The sequence below is a fragment of the Lacerta agilis genome, chromosome 11, assembly GCF_009819535.1.
Source record: "Lacerta agilis isolate rLacAgi1 chromosome 11, rLacAgi1.pri, whole genome shotgun sequence".
Lineage (NCBI taxonomy): Eukaryota > Metazoa > Chordata > Lepidosauria > Squamata > Lacertidae > Lacerta > Lacerta agilis.
In genome coordinates this window covers 36,297,383-36,315,299 of record NC_046322.1, presented here as the reverse complement: position 1 = coordinate 36,315,299, position 17,917 = coordinate 36,297,383, and the positions used below count along the sequence as shown (strand labels likewise).

The 17,917-nt window shown below is 44.4% G+C and overlaps 1 protein-coding gene across 8 annotated transcripts in view; it reads right to left on the bottom strand.

Moving 5' to 3' along the window:
• CAST (calpastatin) overlaps window positions 1–16,824 on the bottom strand; it is a 66,124-nt gene extending 49,300 nt beyond the window's left edge. For 4 of the 8 annotated variants that reach the window (XM_033163674.1, XM_033163681.1, XM_033163678.1 and 1 more), the window contains exons 1-2: window positions 16,721–16,824; window positions 3,466–3,525 (exon numbers count right to left, since the gene is read on the bottom strand). In XM_033163674.1, the coding sequence (XP_033019565.1) occupies window positions 3,466–3,525; window positions 16,721–16,770 (110 nt within the window). In that variant the 5' untranslated portion in view covers window positions 16,771–16,824. Of the gene's footprint in view, window positions 1–3,465; window positions 3,526–12,725; window positions 12,849–16,720 lie in introns of those variants that run through there. The other 4 variants (XM_033163675.1, XM_033163680.1, XM_033163676.1 and 1 more) reach the window with 3 other exon arrangements.
• Between the last annotated feature and the right edge of the window lie 1,093 nt (window positions 16,825–17,917).

Genomic DNA, 17,917 nt, shown 5'->3' with positions numbered 1-17,917 from the left:
CAAGAATAGTAAATAATATACTAACACTGTAACAACATCAAACGTCCTAGATGATGTTTTAGAGTGTAACAAAAACAGCTGACATATGTCCGTGACTTGTGCTTCCAATCTGAATTGGAGATTTTCCAAGTTGCTCTAGTCAAGTGAGACAGTAGACAGTACATCACCCATGGCCTCCTTCAGTAAAGATAGCATCACTCCCTCAAAGAGGTATTCATGATCTCTTTAAACAGTGCAGGTAGTCATTCCCAGCTTAGAAGCTTATATTAGCTGGATCATATACTATGCATTACATAAATTATTTATATATATAAAAATTCATTGCTGCACTGACTTCCCAGTGAGATTGCACATATCAGAAAAACATCTAACACACTACAAACAGCGTCACAGAAATGATGTAGCATCCATTCTCCTAGCATCTTATAGTTAATGATCAATTTGAGGACTGTGTCTATTAATGATGTGATGGATGATGCCACAATAATATGAAGCTTGCTGGGTACCCTTGGGCCAGTCAAGGTCTCAGCCTAACATACCACAAAGGGGGTTGGAATTAAATGAGGAGATCCATGTAGGCCACCTTGAGTTCCTTGGATGAAAAGGTGGGATATAAACAGAATAAACTAACTGTCCGATAACCAACAGATGCTAACTTCAAAAACAAATCTCTTATGCAAGCCACTCTGTGCATTTCTACTGGAAGGTGGTATATTAACAGCTATAATACTGTTATGAATTGGGGGGGGCAGACTCCTCATAATCCTAAATTTAGTAAGGGGGTAGAATTTAAGCCGATTGTGGAATATGAAGGGAAGATGCCAGTCCAGTGAAACATACAGGCTGAACCAGTTGTCCAGTTTAGAAGATTGCTGAGAGTGATTCCATGGACATAGAACCCTGTAAAGACAGGTGCCAGCTCCCTGGGGCCCTGGGTGCCCGAGTAACCACAAAATTCTCCATGAAGAGGCTGGGCACCCAGAAATTATGGTGCCAGGACCATGCACACTGCATGGCACCCATGGTCTCAGGGCCAAGCTGGCGCTCCTGCCTGTAAATGCTAGCTTAGGATGCTAGTCCTTCGGGTATAGGGTGGTATAGAAATAAAATAAATAAATAAATAATAGTCATTCATTCAAAGTTTGACATTTTAAGAGAATAGCAAATTGCACAGAAATAATATTATGAATGCACACCCTCCCTAGAAGAACTGGCCTCAAACTTCTTTTTAAATGGGAACACTCATGCTGGCCTTTCAGCAAGGGCCCTGGAATAGAAATGTTCCAACCAGAATTGTTTTGTCCTTTTACTCCCACCACCATTACCACAAATTGTGCAGTTTCCAAATCAAGGAGTAAAAATTGGCATGAAGCAGGGAAGATTGGTCCAGGAGGCAAAAACATAGCACTGCCAATGTTATTCAGACAAGTAGATAGCGCCCAACTCCTCCTTGAAAGTAAGCATTCAAAACTTGATACAGAAATGGAAGTAACCTGCAGTGCATGTATATTACTGCTACTCTGTGCACATACCACCTATCAGTGGATTATCCACTTTGACAGTGCAGAATAAGGAAATAGAAAAGGTAGGCAGAAATGGCTAAGTTAGAAAGATTCTGAAGGTGCCCGTTCCTGATCCGAGAACACTAATCTCAACTCTAGAGCAGGGACTGGAAGGTCTCCAGTGGCTGTGTAGCCTCTTACTGTTGTCTCTCCTCCCTGGATTGGGGCCAATAATGATTCCTAGTAATGTTTGATAGCTTCTTATATTTATGTATGTTCAATACAAGTGTGTCAAGTTGTTTTCATAATTAAGCTCTCAGGATTTTCTTCTTTAAAAATACAATACAATGGCTGATCCATGATATGCCAACATACTAGTCATATCCACCTAAGTCGTACACTGGGTAGACCCATTGAAATCAGTGGACTTGCAGGTCTACTGTGAGCATGACTTAGCTGGAAACATAGAACCTATTTACGCCGGACTCAACTAATGAGTACTGCCAATGAAAGTCCGCACGAGGACTTCCACTAGTGCAATGGATTTCCCCTTCTCCCTGCACCCCCATCCCAAATTGGCTCAGGGAGTTGGGAGCACACCCAGAAAAGGCAGGGAGGAAAGGGGGGCTGTTCTGCTCGGCAAGCTAAAATGCTTACCCTGACAGAAAGATTGCCATAGCCCTACGTCAATTCCACCCACTGTCTATAAACAGTTATTCATGCATTTCCAGTTTCTGTGTCTTCAGGAACTCAGAATTCAACACAGCACAACACCCTGCTTTATCAGGTAGGCTGGAAAAAAAAACTTAGACGATGAAAGGATTGAGTTGACAAAGTCAGAGGAGATGCATTACCGAACCCCTTGTTCTTCAGGCAATACAATATCTACTCATCTGCCTAATGAAAGGCAGAAGAGATCACGTACAAGCAAATTGCCATTCAGTCAGGAAGTCTCAGAGATTAGGTGACATGATGGCTGGTGCGCTGAAATGTCAGATTGCTGCTCTTCTGAACCGGAGAATCCTGTTACAGCGCTCCAGGTAGGAATCATTAAACAAAGCAGTTTGCTCTGTTGTACCTCTCAGCTTCCTCGCTTTCCCCCACACTATGTTTCCTTCCCACACTATTGAAATTACAACTGGATTCAGTTACAGATATTGGCTGCAAATATTTATGTAGTTCTTCATCACTCCTTTGATCCTCTAAATTATGGCAAACAAAGCAGTATTACTTGTGCTATTTTCAAATCATGAAATCTAACCAAAAAGTGTGCTATGAGAGCCTTCACCCAGGGGCGTAGCAAAGTAAATTGGTACCCTGGGGCAAAAAAAATTTTTTGTCACCCCGCCCCCATGGGAAGGTCAGGTGGTACCCGGTGCGAAAAATTTCTTGTCAACCCCCCCCATTGATCCCGCCCCCACAAAAATGGTTTTATGTTATTTCATATTTTCTTACAAAGGAATAATAACAAGTAATAATATAATACAAAACTTTTATTTACATCCCACCCTACCCGGGCCGAAGTCGGGCTCAGGGTGGCTAACATCAGATACATAACATTGGTATAAAATCAAACAATAATTAAATTACCTCCTAAAAACATCTCAAGGAGGGTCAAGATATTAACCAACATGCATGAAGTTTCATATATAGCTATATAATCCCTAGTATAGTAAGATAAGACCTTCAGAGCAGGCATAAAAAAATTTAAAATTTTTTTGTTCCTTGATAATTGTCACTCCCTCCATTATGGAACCTGGGGCAGCCCCCCACCCCCCCCCCGCCCCTGCCTTCACCAGTAAACATTTTTTAAAATAGAAATTAGAAGTCATTGCACACAGGAAGATAGGAATTATTTATGCATTTTGAGCTTGTTAGCTGCCTTGAATATCACAATAATTTTGGTCAAAATTCATTACTGTAACATAATCCTAGTAATAAAAACATAATGCTTTATAGTTACCTCCACTGCTTCTGCTCCTTTTTTATCTCCCGATGATCCACTTGCATTTTTAGGCCCACGCTGTAGGAAACAAAGACAAGCTGTAAATTAAAGCAAGCAAATGATGCAGCCGAGTTATTGGCCATGACCCATAAAGTACAAACCTACTTCTCTCCACACCCACTAAAACTTTGGACTTCCATTTCTTGCAGAGAAATATCCCTTTCTATACCATGTGAATACAAAGCCTATGATCACTATGTTTTTAACAAGTCAGGATCTGAAAATACAGTTTTAAATTGGTTTTAAGATCCAAATTCACTCAAAATCCTGGTACCCCTAGTCTCCTAGGTGGGAAATAACAGGAAACTGTAGTTAGTTTAAAATTATCCAATCATTGTGTGCCAAAAAGGGATGGTGTGAAGGCACTGCACAAACCACTGGTCATGACCTCTAGAGGCTTACATCAGTGATGATGGAGAATTGTAGTTCTGCATGGCCAGTGGTCAGAAATGATGGCAGTTGTGTGTCTCCAAAAGTTGTTGAGCCACAACTCCCCATCATCCCTGATCACTGTCCATGCAGGCTGAGGCTGATGCAAGTTGAAGGCCCAACAACTTCTGGAGAAACTCAGGCTCCCCATTCCGACTTATATGGCATGGGACCAGGATACTTGAAAGGTCCTCTTAACCTGTATGAGGCAGCTCACATGTTAAGATAATCAACAGGCACATAGCTTGCCAAGAAATGTACATCCTAACTAAGCAGGCACCTCCACTGTGTGACCCAGAGGTGATGCACAGGGGAGCCACAGTGTGGCACTGCTGCTTGCCCACCTGGAGACGGATGGGACAGGTGCAGTGGCAGCAAGAGTAAAGAAGAGTTAGGTTGGAAGCAGCCCACTGGTGTGTACATACCAGCACGGCCTCTGCTGCCAACCTTGGATCTCCCCCCCCCCAAAAAAAAATTTCACTTCTACTTCATCTTATCCCTACTGAACGAAAGGTGCTGTTGCTCTATCCCATTGCACATCCTTGGTGATGTAGCTTCATGTGAATAAGGAGGCTACCTGACAGCAAAAACAATCATACTAATATACCATAATAAATCTACTATATCAGTCCAACAAACTGCAGTTCTACAAAAAAATTGTACTGTACACTTTACACATGTACCATTTGCAAATAAATTACACTGTATTTGCCTGTAACTGTTCTGGTGCTGAGAATGATATAGGATACAGTGCATAAGATGCAGCATTTCTATAACACAAAATGTATAACCACAGAGGGCTTTATATTGTGTCACTTCAACAGTCTTGTGCATATAATGGAGACTTCATCCCACAGCAGATAGTATCTCCCCTTGCATGAATGCTTTTACAGCAAACACACATTTCAGGAATTATGTGCTTAACTCTCTAATCAGCTAAACCAGCACATAATGCTCTAATTAAAAGGAGGAAATAGCTTGCAGCATGTGTACGCCTCTATAAAGCACACTATTTTAGGTATTAATATTTCACAAGGTATTTGCATTTGCTTTTGAACTAGCATTTTAAAAACTTTGTGAATCATGCCATAAACATACTTGATCTTCTGCACGCACACAAACCCATCCAACCAAGAATTCCAGTTGGTATATCCAAGATCTATGCCATCCATTGCTGCTACTTCTACCCGGTATATACCCCCACATCTTGTTTTATTGCATATCTACCCAACAAGAACAATACGTTGTATATGATCCCTACAGCTTTATCCTCACTACATCAGTTGAATATATTGCATGACCTTGGGCAAGCTGCTCCAGTAAGCTTCACGGGTGACCCAGAATTTGAACCTTGGTCTTCCTTGTACTAGTCTTACAGTATAATCACAATGTTACATTGGCTCTTACGTGAGAATCATATTCACTTCCTCTTCCAGTGTACCATGCTTCCCTAGAGAGCTTTTCATTTAAGGAACTATTTTGTGATGCTTGTTCACATATACACACTTGATAAGTTAGCATTTGATGCCTCTAAACGAGGCAACTGAACTACCGGTATCTCCATTGGACAGTAATGCACTTAGAGTGAAGCTTAGGTGATGGGTCTATTATCGGTGATGAGTCTGTGGTGGCTCATTCATAAATCCAAGTCATTGCATGACACTACAGTCAATAACTGCTGGAGATGCATGTGTGAACTAGCCCTAAGTCAGTCATTCTACATCACTATCATCCAGCTATAAAATTCTAAAGAGTCATACATTGTCACAGATGTAGACACAGCTTCTCCACCAATGTAAGTAAGATTTCTATCTAAAGAGCAGCATACAGCAATAGGAATGTGCTGCATTCAGTCACAGAATTTTGAAACTTGAACCTGTATTTTCTTTGGGTGGAGAATCAATGCAAAGGAGGCGGCACAAATCCAAAGTCCAACATTTATCTGGCTATTGGTGTTATACTGTACCCAAAGTAGTACCTAACTTATGTTTAACTAGAACCACACTTTCTTAGCATACCCAAATAAATGGAGAGCTATTAACAACAATCTAAGGAGTACAAGTAATTTCTTAGCTTGTAAAACCACAGCAAATCAAAAGAAAACTTTGAGAAGGTTAAAGTTGGATAAGCGATTGAACACAAACATTCCAGTGAACAGCGTTTTCAATTTTCTTCAAAAGGCATGAACAATAGTGTTCAATGAAGCAGACTGAAATGCCATAAAAGCATGTTCTTTCACGGCCACACCTGTCAACTCTGACTCTTTGATCAGTCAAGGTAAGCCTCATAAACTGGAAAGCACAGACATTCGTAAAGACAGAAGCTAAAATGTATTTGGAACATGTTCAAGACTTCTCTCATCGACTTCATTATCTTTGGAGCAGACACATGAAGACTTCACTGGTGATGGGGTGTTAACAAACAACAACAACAACAACAGATTTATAAATCACTTCCTATGAGGCATCTTAAACAAAAACAAAAACAAAAAAAATTACACATAAAACATTGACCATATAAAGCAACAAAAACAATAACTGCATATATAAAATAACTTTCCATCCAATACAGATGCCAAATGGGGAAACAAACTCAACTTTTGAAGGTGTGTTGAAAGAGAAGGGTCCCAACAGCAAGAGATGAAGGAAAGTTCAAATGTCAATGGACACTGTACATAAGTATACCTCACCCACAAAGCTGAACATCTTTATCAGAACTCGGGTCTATGAACAGCCTTCTCATTCCACAAAATCTGCATTTGCTTCTGATGACAGGAGCATCCCAAGTAGAGTTTTACTTACATCAGTGTTTTTCAACCTTTTTGGGCAAAGGCACACTTGTTTCATGAAAAAAATCACGAGGCACACCACCATTAGAAAATTGTTAAAAAAATTAACTCTGTGCCTATATGACTATATATAAAGTAATTCTCTTGAATAGAATCAAATAAACACAAGAAAGTATTTTATAAGTACTCTATATGAAATAGTAAGTAACAGAAATTCTTCTCTCCGCTGCTGCGCACACTGTGCTTTGGCTGGAAGGAAGTCGGAAGATGATGTCAAACAAACCACATACCCCCCCATACCCAGGACACAGTCCGGTGCCCGCAAAAGAAAAAAGATTTTTTTAATGGAAAATTCCAAGAAAATACACGTCCTTAATAGTCTTAAGCCAATTTCAGGCTATGTTCACTTCACTTGCCAAACTGCACTCCCACTGAACCGCAAAAGGAGGGCTGCAACCATCATAAACGCAAGTTTCCAGCATCCATGCTGGCAGCTTATGGAGGGGGCGGGGAAGGGCCCACGTCAAAGCGACGGCAAGGAGGAAATAATACTATTATACCGACACCCTGTATCAACGCAAAGATTTTGCCTAGTTTTTCTGTCAATCTAATTGGATGTTATAGCCGAGATACTCAAGCAATTAATTAAAAAAACCCGCATAGGAAGCGCACTTCACATACTTCGGGGCACAAAAGTTTAAGCAGGCGCGTGTAGAAGGAGAAAGGGGGAGGCCGCCGCTCCCTTTATTAGAGGCTCCTGGAAAGCGCGCCAACGAGCAGGCAGCCGGCAGAGGAAGAGCAAGCAGTGGTAACTGCCCTTCACGCCCTCCGGCGCGCTTCTCCACCCTCGCACCGCCCTCCCTCCGCCGACGGCTCCGCCAAACGCACCACCGCGGTGCCGCCCTCGCGGCTTCTTCCCTCGACCAGCCCGCCCATCTCATCGCTGCCTCCATTTTGCCCGCGCAGCGTCAGTAGCGCCGAAGGGCGGGAAAACAAACCCCGCCAGGTCCGGCCACAAGCCCCGTCTGCCGTTACCCCGAGGGGAGTCCCCTCCTAGGCGCCGCGAATTTAGCTAAGCGGGGCCTCGAAAAGAGCCAAAGAGAGGCGTCGCTGCGGTCTCTTCTCCACCCGCGCCACTCACCTCCACCGTAATGGCCATACCGCGACATCTTCACCCGAGTAGGGGGGGAAATCCCAACCATCTCCACGGCACACTAGGCAACATCTCGCGGCACACTAGTGTGCCGCGGAACAGTGGTTGAAAAACACTGACTTACATGATGCTCCTGCCAGTGGAAGCAGGGAGGCTTCCTTCAGGCACTTGTACCCCCTAGAAATCTGCCCCAAAGAGTTGGGGGACCCTCTGGAGCAGAACAAGCAGTGCTACTGGAGGGAATCAATGTCTCTCCCATACACTCCTATAGATGGATTTGTTTCCTGTTCATAAAAGCCTAATTACAGACATTGGCTTGGATCCTAACAAAACATTTTATTTCTGTATTTCCAGCCCCAGTTTTTTTACAAAATAATAATTGTGGCTAGATTGGGAAATTTGGAGGGAGGAATCAAAAGGGAGCTATAAATAAATAAATAAATAAATAAATAAAAGCAATATTGTTAAATGTGCAGCTGTTACAAAGTTGCTTACAAACTAACAGAAGGAACAAAAATGCAATGTTGTATCATTTAGTGGACTATTTACCGGTAATAGAATACAAAGAAACATTGCTATTAGTATGGTGCATACCACAACTGTTCATGCCAGTCCTTCACTTTTTTCATGACTGAGTTCATCCTTTGTTGACTCATATGTAGCAAAAATTTCAGATACTGAGGCATTTGGTATAGCACACATTTGCCATTATGTAGCCATGCAATGTTTCTATTTGGCCAGGATATAACACACAGCAATTTACAAATACAAGATAATATGTTCTTAGCTCACATACATACATACGATTGTAACTTGCACTTTGCACAATAGGATGCCAGAAATGTTGCAACCACAAGAGAAAATCCCATCAGGTCACTCAAGGCACCTAGGCAGCCTTCCCTCTTCAAAACATGCAAGAAGACAACCTGCTATTTCAATGAGATTTGCATCCAGTTTCTGCAAGCAAATGAATAATTGTTATGCCGTGCTTCATCCGCTGCGCATGAGCACATACTGTATGTGCAATATCACATACTTCAGACTCTGAAAATAACCGCTGTGTATTAGTCCACAAATAGTATCAATTTGAAGCTTTGCTGATAAAAGCACACAACTGGTTGGCTATCTGACTGCCCTATTTATAAGAGAGATGAAGAACCCGTGACCCTTCCAATATTGCTGAATTCTAGTTCCCATCATCCCCTACCATTGGCTATGCTGGCTGTGACTGATGGGAGCTGAAGCCCAACAACTTCTGTAGACCCACAGATTCCTTTATATGCAACATGACAGTTCGGTTGCTTCTGCCCTGGAAAAAAGGGTATCTCATCTTGTTCATTTTATCCCTTTTGCATTAAATAAGTCACTTAAAACCAATCAAAATGGCCTTGGTGTATAATATCTGTCACAACCATTTTGGTATGTGTGGCCATTTGACACACAAACCATATGTGCAGCAGGGCCATCCCAAGACTATTTTGCTGCCCAATGAAAACATCATTGTTGTGTCTTCATTCAGTATAGAGGTGCCAACTGAACTTGCATGTGACTGGCATACTCCACCATGCTAGAGGGCAACAAGCTGGTTGGGGGAAGGTGCAGGACAGCCGTGTGACACATGCAAACACAGCACCAGCCACATGAGAGAGCCACTCTACCCTACCTACCAGCAGGAATGGTCCTGTATTGCCCTACATTTAGTCCCTGCAATTAACATATATGCTGCTGAAGTAGATTTAGGCACAAGATTTTAATACAATCTTGAGCACCCATGATTACCTGACTTGATGTCTTGGCCAGACACTTCAGTGTTCATTTACCTGTGGATTGCTGGCACAATGTTTGGTTTTCAGTGGTATCACTGGAAGCCAGTTAGGACTCAATAGACTTTTGTTTTACATACTAGGATGCTAAACTTGCAAGTTATGTCATTTCTCATAACTGAGGCACAAGTGAGATAAAGAGGTTGATTGAAGGTCTATGGCACAGTAGCAGGCCAACCACATTGTGCCAAGCCTTGGAGATTTGTCTGTACACAAATGCATAATGTGGTTTCGAAAAGGACTGTGTATTCTTACTGTTTCATTTAAAGACATATTGATTGCAAAACTAGAAGCCCAACGTTTATACCACGTTTGGGGGGGGGAATACTCCAGAACATGCAAGGAAGATGATTCTTTACTTCAGGTGCCTGCCTGGAGAATTTAGAGCCAACAAGAGGCATTGGGTTCAACTCATTTTATGCACAAAGACTCCCTGGGTGGTTCTTACCATCAACATGCCCATAAGCACAATCTGTATATGACAATCCACAGCTGCTTCATTACGTTTCTACTTGAATTCCCAAGTCTAATTAAGAATACCAAGTACCTTTCATCTACACCTGCTAATAGCAGCTAATTGATTCAGATGTTAAGATAAAACAGTAACTGAGAAAGAAAATATTAATTGAATTAAAAGTATGCATATCCTAATCAATTCCCTCTAGCAATGTGGGATCATATTTTCTATCTTCTTAGTGCATTCCGAACTGAATGTGTGCGTCAGTCCTGCTATAGGCCACAGTATAGCCAAGGAGGGGGGCAGGGGCAGGGGCAGCTGGCCCCCACTAAATAAAAATAAAAAAAATACTTAACTGAGGTTTTCCTCCCCTTAACAAAAGCCTGCCCGCCCCAACAAAAATCCTGGCTACGCCCATGCTATAACCAGAGATTTCTTCCAAAGCTCCCTTCAGGTGGGAGGCTTCCAATGCTGAGTTGCCGCCTGGTATATGTTTCAAAGCATGAACTGGGCCAGCTGTTAGCCAATCTGGTCTCTGCTTTCAAATGCATCCTTTCTCAGGAGGGAGGCTGGCCAACCTACCACCTGAGGAGAGATTTGAAAGTACAAAGTGGGCTAGCAGATACCGGTAGCTGGCAAGCTCTGTTTGCAAAGATGGAAACTGAAGTCCAGATAAAATTAAGCAATGGGCCAAATATAGCTTGTGGGTCATGGGAACCCTCCCAAAAACATCCTATGGAAATCAGTATTTGAATATTTTGCACGGATCGGATAAAGTTACTAAATCTGCAGTCCTATCCCAAATTATCTTAATCAGAAGGACTTGCAATCAAATCCTAAACATGTCTACTCACAAGTAAGTCCTACTGAATTCACTGGGGCTTGCTCCCAGGTAAAGGAGGTTAGGGCTGCAGTCTTGATCCAGAAACGGGATTACCTAAGCCCCAACTGAATTGAATAGGTCTTACTTCTGAGGAAGACCTGCGCTACAAATGCATCTGTGTTGAGTAATGCAGTCAATTACCTTTATTTCTCAATTATGGTTCCAATGCTGAGCACATATTTTGTTCCCCAACCTAAGCAACCGCCACTGAAGTCAATCAACAAGTACCCCCTTACATGTGGCCACAACTCACCTGAAGCTGTGCACAACCAGTTACCAGTACATGCAATACCTATTTGTTTAGAATATTTTTTACCACCACATTTCCTCATATAGAGTCTAGTGACCCTACTGCATTTCTATCAAGACACTGAAGGACTGTCAGTCAATTGGGGTCCAGATAAATATCACTGTAGCTACCTGTTTCTGCCCACAGATCTCCCAGGGTGTGTTATTCCACCACCACTCCCCCTTTCTGCAATTTTACAACTATCCACTAGAATTTTCAAGGTCAGCAAATTGAAGGGATGGCTGTTTTGGTTTCTTTCATTCTTTTTCTTTCTTTTTTTAGTAATTGCAGGTTTACTTGAGATGATCTTGTGTGATGGGAACTGTCAAACTTCAAACAGTTGTGATTTATTTTAGGAGGTGCCCTCAAGCCAGAAATACCATTAAAAAGTAAAGCTCTTAAAGTCAGGAACTTTTTTTTAAGTGAAATGCTAAACTCTTTTCCAATAATGTAGTAAAGCCTACTACTGCCATTTTAGCATCAGAAAAAATGAACCTTTTCTAATTAAATTCCTTTTCCAATTAGAAACATTACTAACTGAGGGTGGGGGACACACCTGATTAAAAAAATCTATAAAACTTTGCAACAATACAGCCACAAAAGTTCCACTACAATCCTAACCATGTCTACTCAGAAGAACATCCAACTGAATTTAATGGCATTTACGCCCAGGTAAGTGGGCTTAGGACAGCATGCTTAGAAGACCTGTCATTAATTTTAATTAGCTGTGGGTTGCATGTCTAGTCTCCATAATGAGAAGTAATATTAAAGCCTGACTTGTCACTATATTAGCACAAATTAAAAACCCCGAAACTACCAACATACATACATACAAATCCGAAACTACCAATAATTTCCTAAAAGATTCATATGCCATTCTATCAAACCATCCAATGCCATGAGTGACAACAGATCATTCTTGACAAGCACATGAGGAAGTATTGTACTAAACAAATTGTCCATTGTCTACTTTATTACATTCCAGGCAAAAAACAACAACAACCCATGTACAAAAGATTTATTCCCCAGGTCTTCCGAACCACTTCCACTTTCCCTCTGTTGTGACGCCCCAAAAGATTCCCACGTTTTAAAGCGAAAAATGCTGCAACTGAATCCTGCGAGGACGGGCCAGCTACTCTCCTCCGCATACCACAAGTGGGTGAAGCTTCCTGTTCTGTGGGAAAATGCATACCTGGCGTAACCTCCGCATAGGTGTGCACTTAAGCTCTCCAGCTGAGCTTTCCCCTCCATTCACCCTTTATCTACACAATTGCCCATGATGACTGACACTCCCTGACAAGATCTATACACAGGCAGCAGCGTGAAGACCAAAAAGAAAAAGGAAAGAAAAGCACAAACCCACAGCAAACAATCACAGTACATCCCTCTTATTTACCGTCGCATACCACCAGCTTGCAAAAGCCATCCTAGGTTCCTGCTTCCTCCTCTCCGATGATGCCTCCAAACTTCAGCTTCAGCTGCACCAACTGCGCGCTCACAAACTCAGCTACGAGTGGCTGGATTGCATTGCTTCCTCTACTAGGGTGGGGCAGATTGGCGGAGGGGAGTAAGGGGGCGTGGCCTGATCCTTGTTGCCATCGGCCCCGCCCCTCCACAGGCGGTGAAGCCAGAAAGGGCGAGGCGGGGATGGGGGTGTTTGCGCCTCTTGCGGCTGCTCCTTTGGGCTTTGCGGCACAGAGTTAACCCCACAGCGGGCTTGGAGTGCATAGGTTTGGCGGGTGGGGGTGGGGGTGGGGGTGGGGTGGGACTGGACTCGTGCCAAGCAAGGGTGGCCTCTTTTCGCCTTCTGTACCCTGAAGGCAAGAACCGTCCCTGGAGTGGGACTCCCTTGGGTGCTGGCACTGCTGCCCGAGCCCTGGGCTAAGAACAAACCATACATCCCTCCCCACTCTATTTATTCATAATAAAACGCGAGAAAATATAGGAACAGATGCCAAAAAAACTAAGCAGAAGTACAGAGAGGCCCAGAGTACCAAATCATTCCCTAAATTTTGGGGTTGGGTCTTTCAATGTATGGTGTGGACTGTAAATGTTGAGTATGGCCTGAGGTAGGATTTCATGCCCCCTGGCCTAATTCATAGTGGGCAGCCAGGTCCCAGCGTTTCCTGTTCCTCTCCCCCACCAGGAAGAGCTTCCCCTATTCCACTTCCACTTCCCAGTTGGATGGGATGGATTGGTAGCCCACAACTAAGGAAAGGCACTCTGCACATGGCCAGAGGCATGGACATAGCCAGGGGAGTGGGATGGCTTCTGTCCCCACCCCATCAAGTAAATAATAAAAACACTTAAATAAAGATCGGTTCTGTCCCCTCTAACATAAATCCTCCCCCTGCCCCATAAATCCTGGCTAAGTCCATGGTCAGAGGTAAATGAAATGCTTTTTGTGTGTGGAGGGAGGGTTTTTATTTCATTCGGGTCCTCTTTGAGGGGGAAGGGGCAGGTCACTTACTCTAAAGTGGGTTGGGTTTAACCTCACTGCAACATTGTCCCCAAGTGCTTTAATCCCCCCCCCCCCACACACACGTGGGGTGAGGGGGAATTGCAACTAATAATATAGACAAAATGAAGGAGGGGGCATTATGAAAAAGAGAAGAGTAGTTCACACCAGCTGGCAGCTGCAGAACTCGGTAGCGGATTCTGGGAAAGTTGGCAGAGACAGAATGCTGAGGATTGGCTTTATTGCAGACAGGGAAGGGGCTGGACTGAGCTGCAGCATTAGACACTGATCTGAAATTAACACTAAACTGAGCTACGCCAGGCTGCCATCTGCTGTTCTACAGAACACAAGCAGCTGCCTTGCTTATTTTTCTTTTATTTTCTTTTTTTTAAAAGTTATTTAACAGAATTTATGTACGACCAGGGACACGGGTGGCGTTGTGGGTTAAACCACAGAGCCTAGGGCTTGCCGATCATAAGGTCGGTGGTTCGAATTCCCGCAACGGGGTGAGCTCCCGTGTTCGGTCTTGCCTGCAAACTAGCAGTCGAAAAACGCCAGTGCAAGTAGATAAATAGGTACCGCTCCGTCAGGAAGGTAAACAGCGTTTCCATGCGCTGCTCTGGTTCTCCAGAAGCGGCTTAGCCATGCTGGCCACATGACCCAGAAGCTGTACGCCGGCTCCCTCGGCCAGTAAAGCGAAATGAGCGCCGCAACCCCAGAGTCGTCCATGACTGGACCTAATGGTTAGGGGTCCCTTTACCTTTACCTATGTACGACTTGATTGCAATAAAGCCACTAGGTGGTTTACAAGAATAATAAAATGATAAACAAACACAGTTAAAGACCATTAGAACAGTTTTAAAATAATTAAAAAAAGGGTAAAAAAAAGATGGAAGAACATCAGCTTGTCTGAATAGGCTTGCCTTAACAATAATGTTCTAAGCAGGCTCTGACTCAGCACTGTTGGTGGAACCTCTTCAGGGTCTTAACCAATGCGACCTAGGGATTGAACCTGGAACCTTCTACATCAGGCAAAGGCAAACTTGGCCCTCCAGATGTTTTGGGACTACAGTTCCCATCATCCCTGACCACTGGTCCTGTTAGCTAGGGATCATGGGAGTTGTAGTCCCAAAACATCTGAAGGGCCGAGTTTGCCTATGCCTGTTCTACATGCAAAGCCAGATGTTCTACCCCTGAGCTACAGCCCTTCCTTGGTTATAGGAGGAGCAGCTTTAAACTTTAAGGTCTCCCTGGTTGTTTTGAAAGTGAAGAGTTATTGCCCAAGACATATCATTTCCCCTTATTTCTTGGAGAAAAATGCCCTGGACAATCTCTTGCCCCAACTCCTTAGGCCTCGATTGGATTGCTGTCTCTCCCACTTTAGGGACTCCTCCAGATCACATATTTATTGAACGTTCACCCTGATCTGCTTTCACAAAACTTTTCTGGCACTTGGACTATACCAGTTTTTTTAATTGAGCATTCATTCTGATTTGTTTACACAGAGGTTTCATGACAATGAACATCCATCCTGATTTGCTTGTGGAGGATTTCTTCCTGTTAATCATTCCACACATTTCAGTTCAGTGTAGTACCATATCAGTTTCCTAAGTTTTGTTGCACTAGAACGGGGACATTCAATCTACTTTAATTGCCACAACTTAAATTTCACAAGTATGATGCTTGAATCTCTTAATTTGCTTGAATGCAAAATACATATGGTCTGGAGGGATCCTAGAAAGCTGCTTACATCACCCGCCATAGATTTGTAGAGTTGGGACCACAAGGATCATCTAGTCCAACTCCCTGCAATACAGGAATCTTTCACCCAATGTGGGACTCGAACCCACGACCCTGAGATTAGAGTCATCTCTACTAACTGAGCTTGCTTACAGCCAGCAACACTTTTAGGACCCATGTTTGGTCCTGGAACGCATGATGTGCTGATGACAATTGCCTCTGAGCACATACAGAGTGCTTCCCAACAGAGGAGCCAGAGGCAGCCGACTTGCACTGGGATTAGTAGGCAAGACTTCCAAATCAGAAAGCAGGGCCTCGGGGAAGTCTGACCCCTTCAGTTTACCAACTGAAGAGAAGAACCAGCACATCTTGTGCCATTTTAAGACTAACATTTTGGTGTGGCATAAACTTTCACGAACTGGAACCGAATTGTTCCATTTTATTTATTTATTTATTTATTGAAATGGTACAATACAGTCATTGTCAGCGCCTCAACAGACTAACAAGGGCTACCCCCTCTGGAATTTGTCCAGAAATGGTTAGTCACCGAGCGAGCCTCACACACCCAGAGCCTAAGGGAGGCGCCCTGAGCTTTAATCTCCACCCGCCATGATACGGCGGGGAGGAAGACCGCTCACTCGCGCCGCCAATCTCCCTCCCCACAATCCCTCGCGGGGGGCAACTCTGGCGAACTCTGCCCGGACCTCTAGCCCTCAGTCGAGACGCGCAGATAAGACACGCGTTGCGTCTCTTCCCGGGGCGGGAGCGAGAATATTAGCCGTCTGTCGGTGGGCGGCCCTCTCCAAAATACGCCCCACTAGGAAGAAGAAGGGAACTGTCACCCTCTCTCAGGACTGCCATGTTACTGGGGGCGAGTGTGGGGCAGACTCCCCTGGCCTACCCTCTCCCTCAGGGGCTGCGTCTGAAGGGGCAACGGGCGAGTTGCGCCAGTCTTCCGCGCGCATACAGAGCTCCCACACTTGCGCCGCCGCCTCGCCCCACCCAGCCCCACCCACTGCTCTCGCTTGTCTCCTTTCCTTCTGCCTCAGCCCCACAGGGCGCCGGGGGGCACATTCCTCAGCCCCGCAGCCCGCTTCTCTCCCTCAGCCTCTTGCCCCGCGGCAAAAACACGCGCACGCGCGCGGAACTTCGTCTGACAAACTCGCTCCCAGGCCGTCCGCGCCGCTACTTACGGATTGCCTTCTTTGGCGGGAGTTTTCTTGCCTTTCTGCGGCTGGGACATGTTGACAGGCGGGTGTGTTTGTTTCCCCTCGCGTCCTCTGTGTCGCGAGGACGAGGCAATAATAACTCCCGCCAGAGGGAAGGCGAGCCAAGCGGGCAGGGTCCGGGCGGCTATGAAGCAGCTTTTCCGACGGACGGCCACCCCCCCGGTGGTGCCAAAAGCCAGGCACCGTTAGGTCCCTCCTCTTCCTGCAGCCGCCGCTTTAGCAACAAGCAACCGAAAAAAGTCCTCGGCTTCGGTGTTTGTGTGGAGAAGGGAGGGGAGCGAGGCTCGACAAAAAGAGACTCGGTGGCGAGTTTGTTTTGTTTCGTTCTCTCGCTCGCTCGCTAAGAAGTTCAGCTGAGACGACTCCTGACCCGGCCACAGCTGGGCGAGGCTACATTTTTATCTGGTTTGAACTGAGCGCAGTTCTCTCAGGCACACGGGGCACTGAGCGAGGAAGAAGACGATCCCACTTTCTTGCTGCTTTGGAGAGACTTTGTTTCTGGCAAGCAAAGAGGAAGCCTCAACCTCAAAACAGGAAAGTTCGAAGGTTGTCGAGGGCCTAGTTGCTGCTGATTTTACTACTGGATTGTTTAAGAGGGCATGTAATTGGTGGTGTATTAGCCAGAGCATTTGGGTGCCCCCTAATTTGTCCGTTCCCCCCTCCTCCTCTTTCCCCCTTTTCTTCCTAACCGAACACTGTATGTAACACTCATGTCTCACAACAAACGAAACTGATCTGTATTAAATGCAACTTGGAAAAAGAGACAATGCATGTATTTTGTAAACTAAGAAATCTGTAATAAAAATAAATTTGGGGGGGGGGAGAATAGGGAAGTTCCCTGGCCACTTCTTGAAAGGGGCAATGGTAACAAACTGCAAAGCAACTTTCAAAGAGCCCAGAAGATGGAAATCATAGGCCAAAATATATGGGGTGAACTTCTAGCCAGGCCAGTCCTCCTCCTACATGATAAGACTTGGCTCAGTTCAACAAGATAAAAATGTGCCTCACCCACCAGAAGCTTAATATTTTTCAGCAGAATAAAACCTACCAGATATGTTTGCACAAATAAAGGAAGCCACTGCTTCCTGAAGGCACACAAGTCTGGACCAGATCAGTACCTGGATGGGGGAGTGCATACCCTCCAACATTTCTCTGATAAAA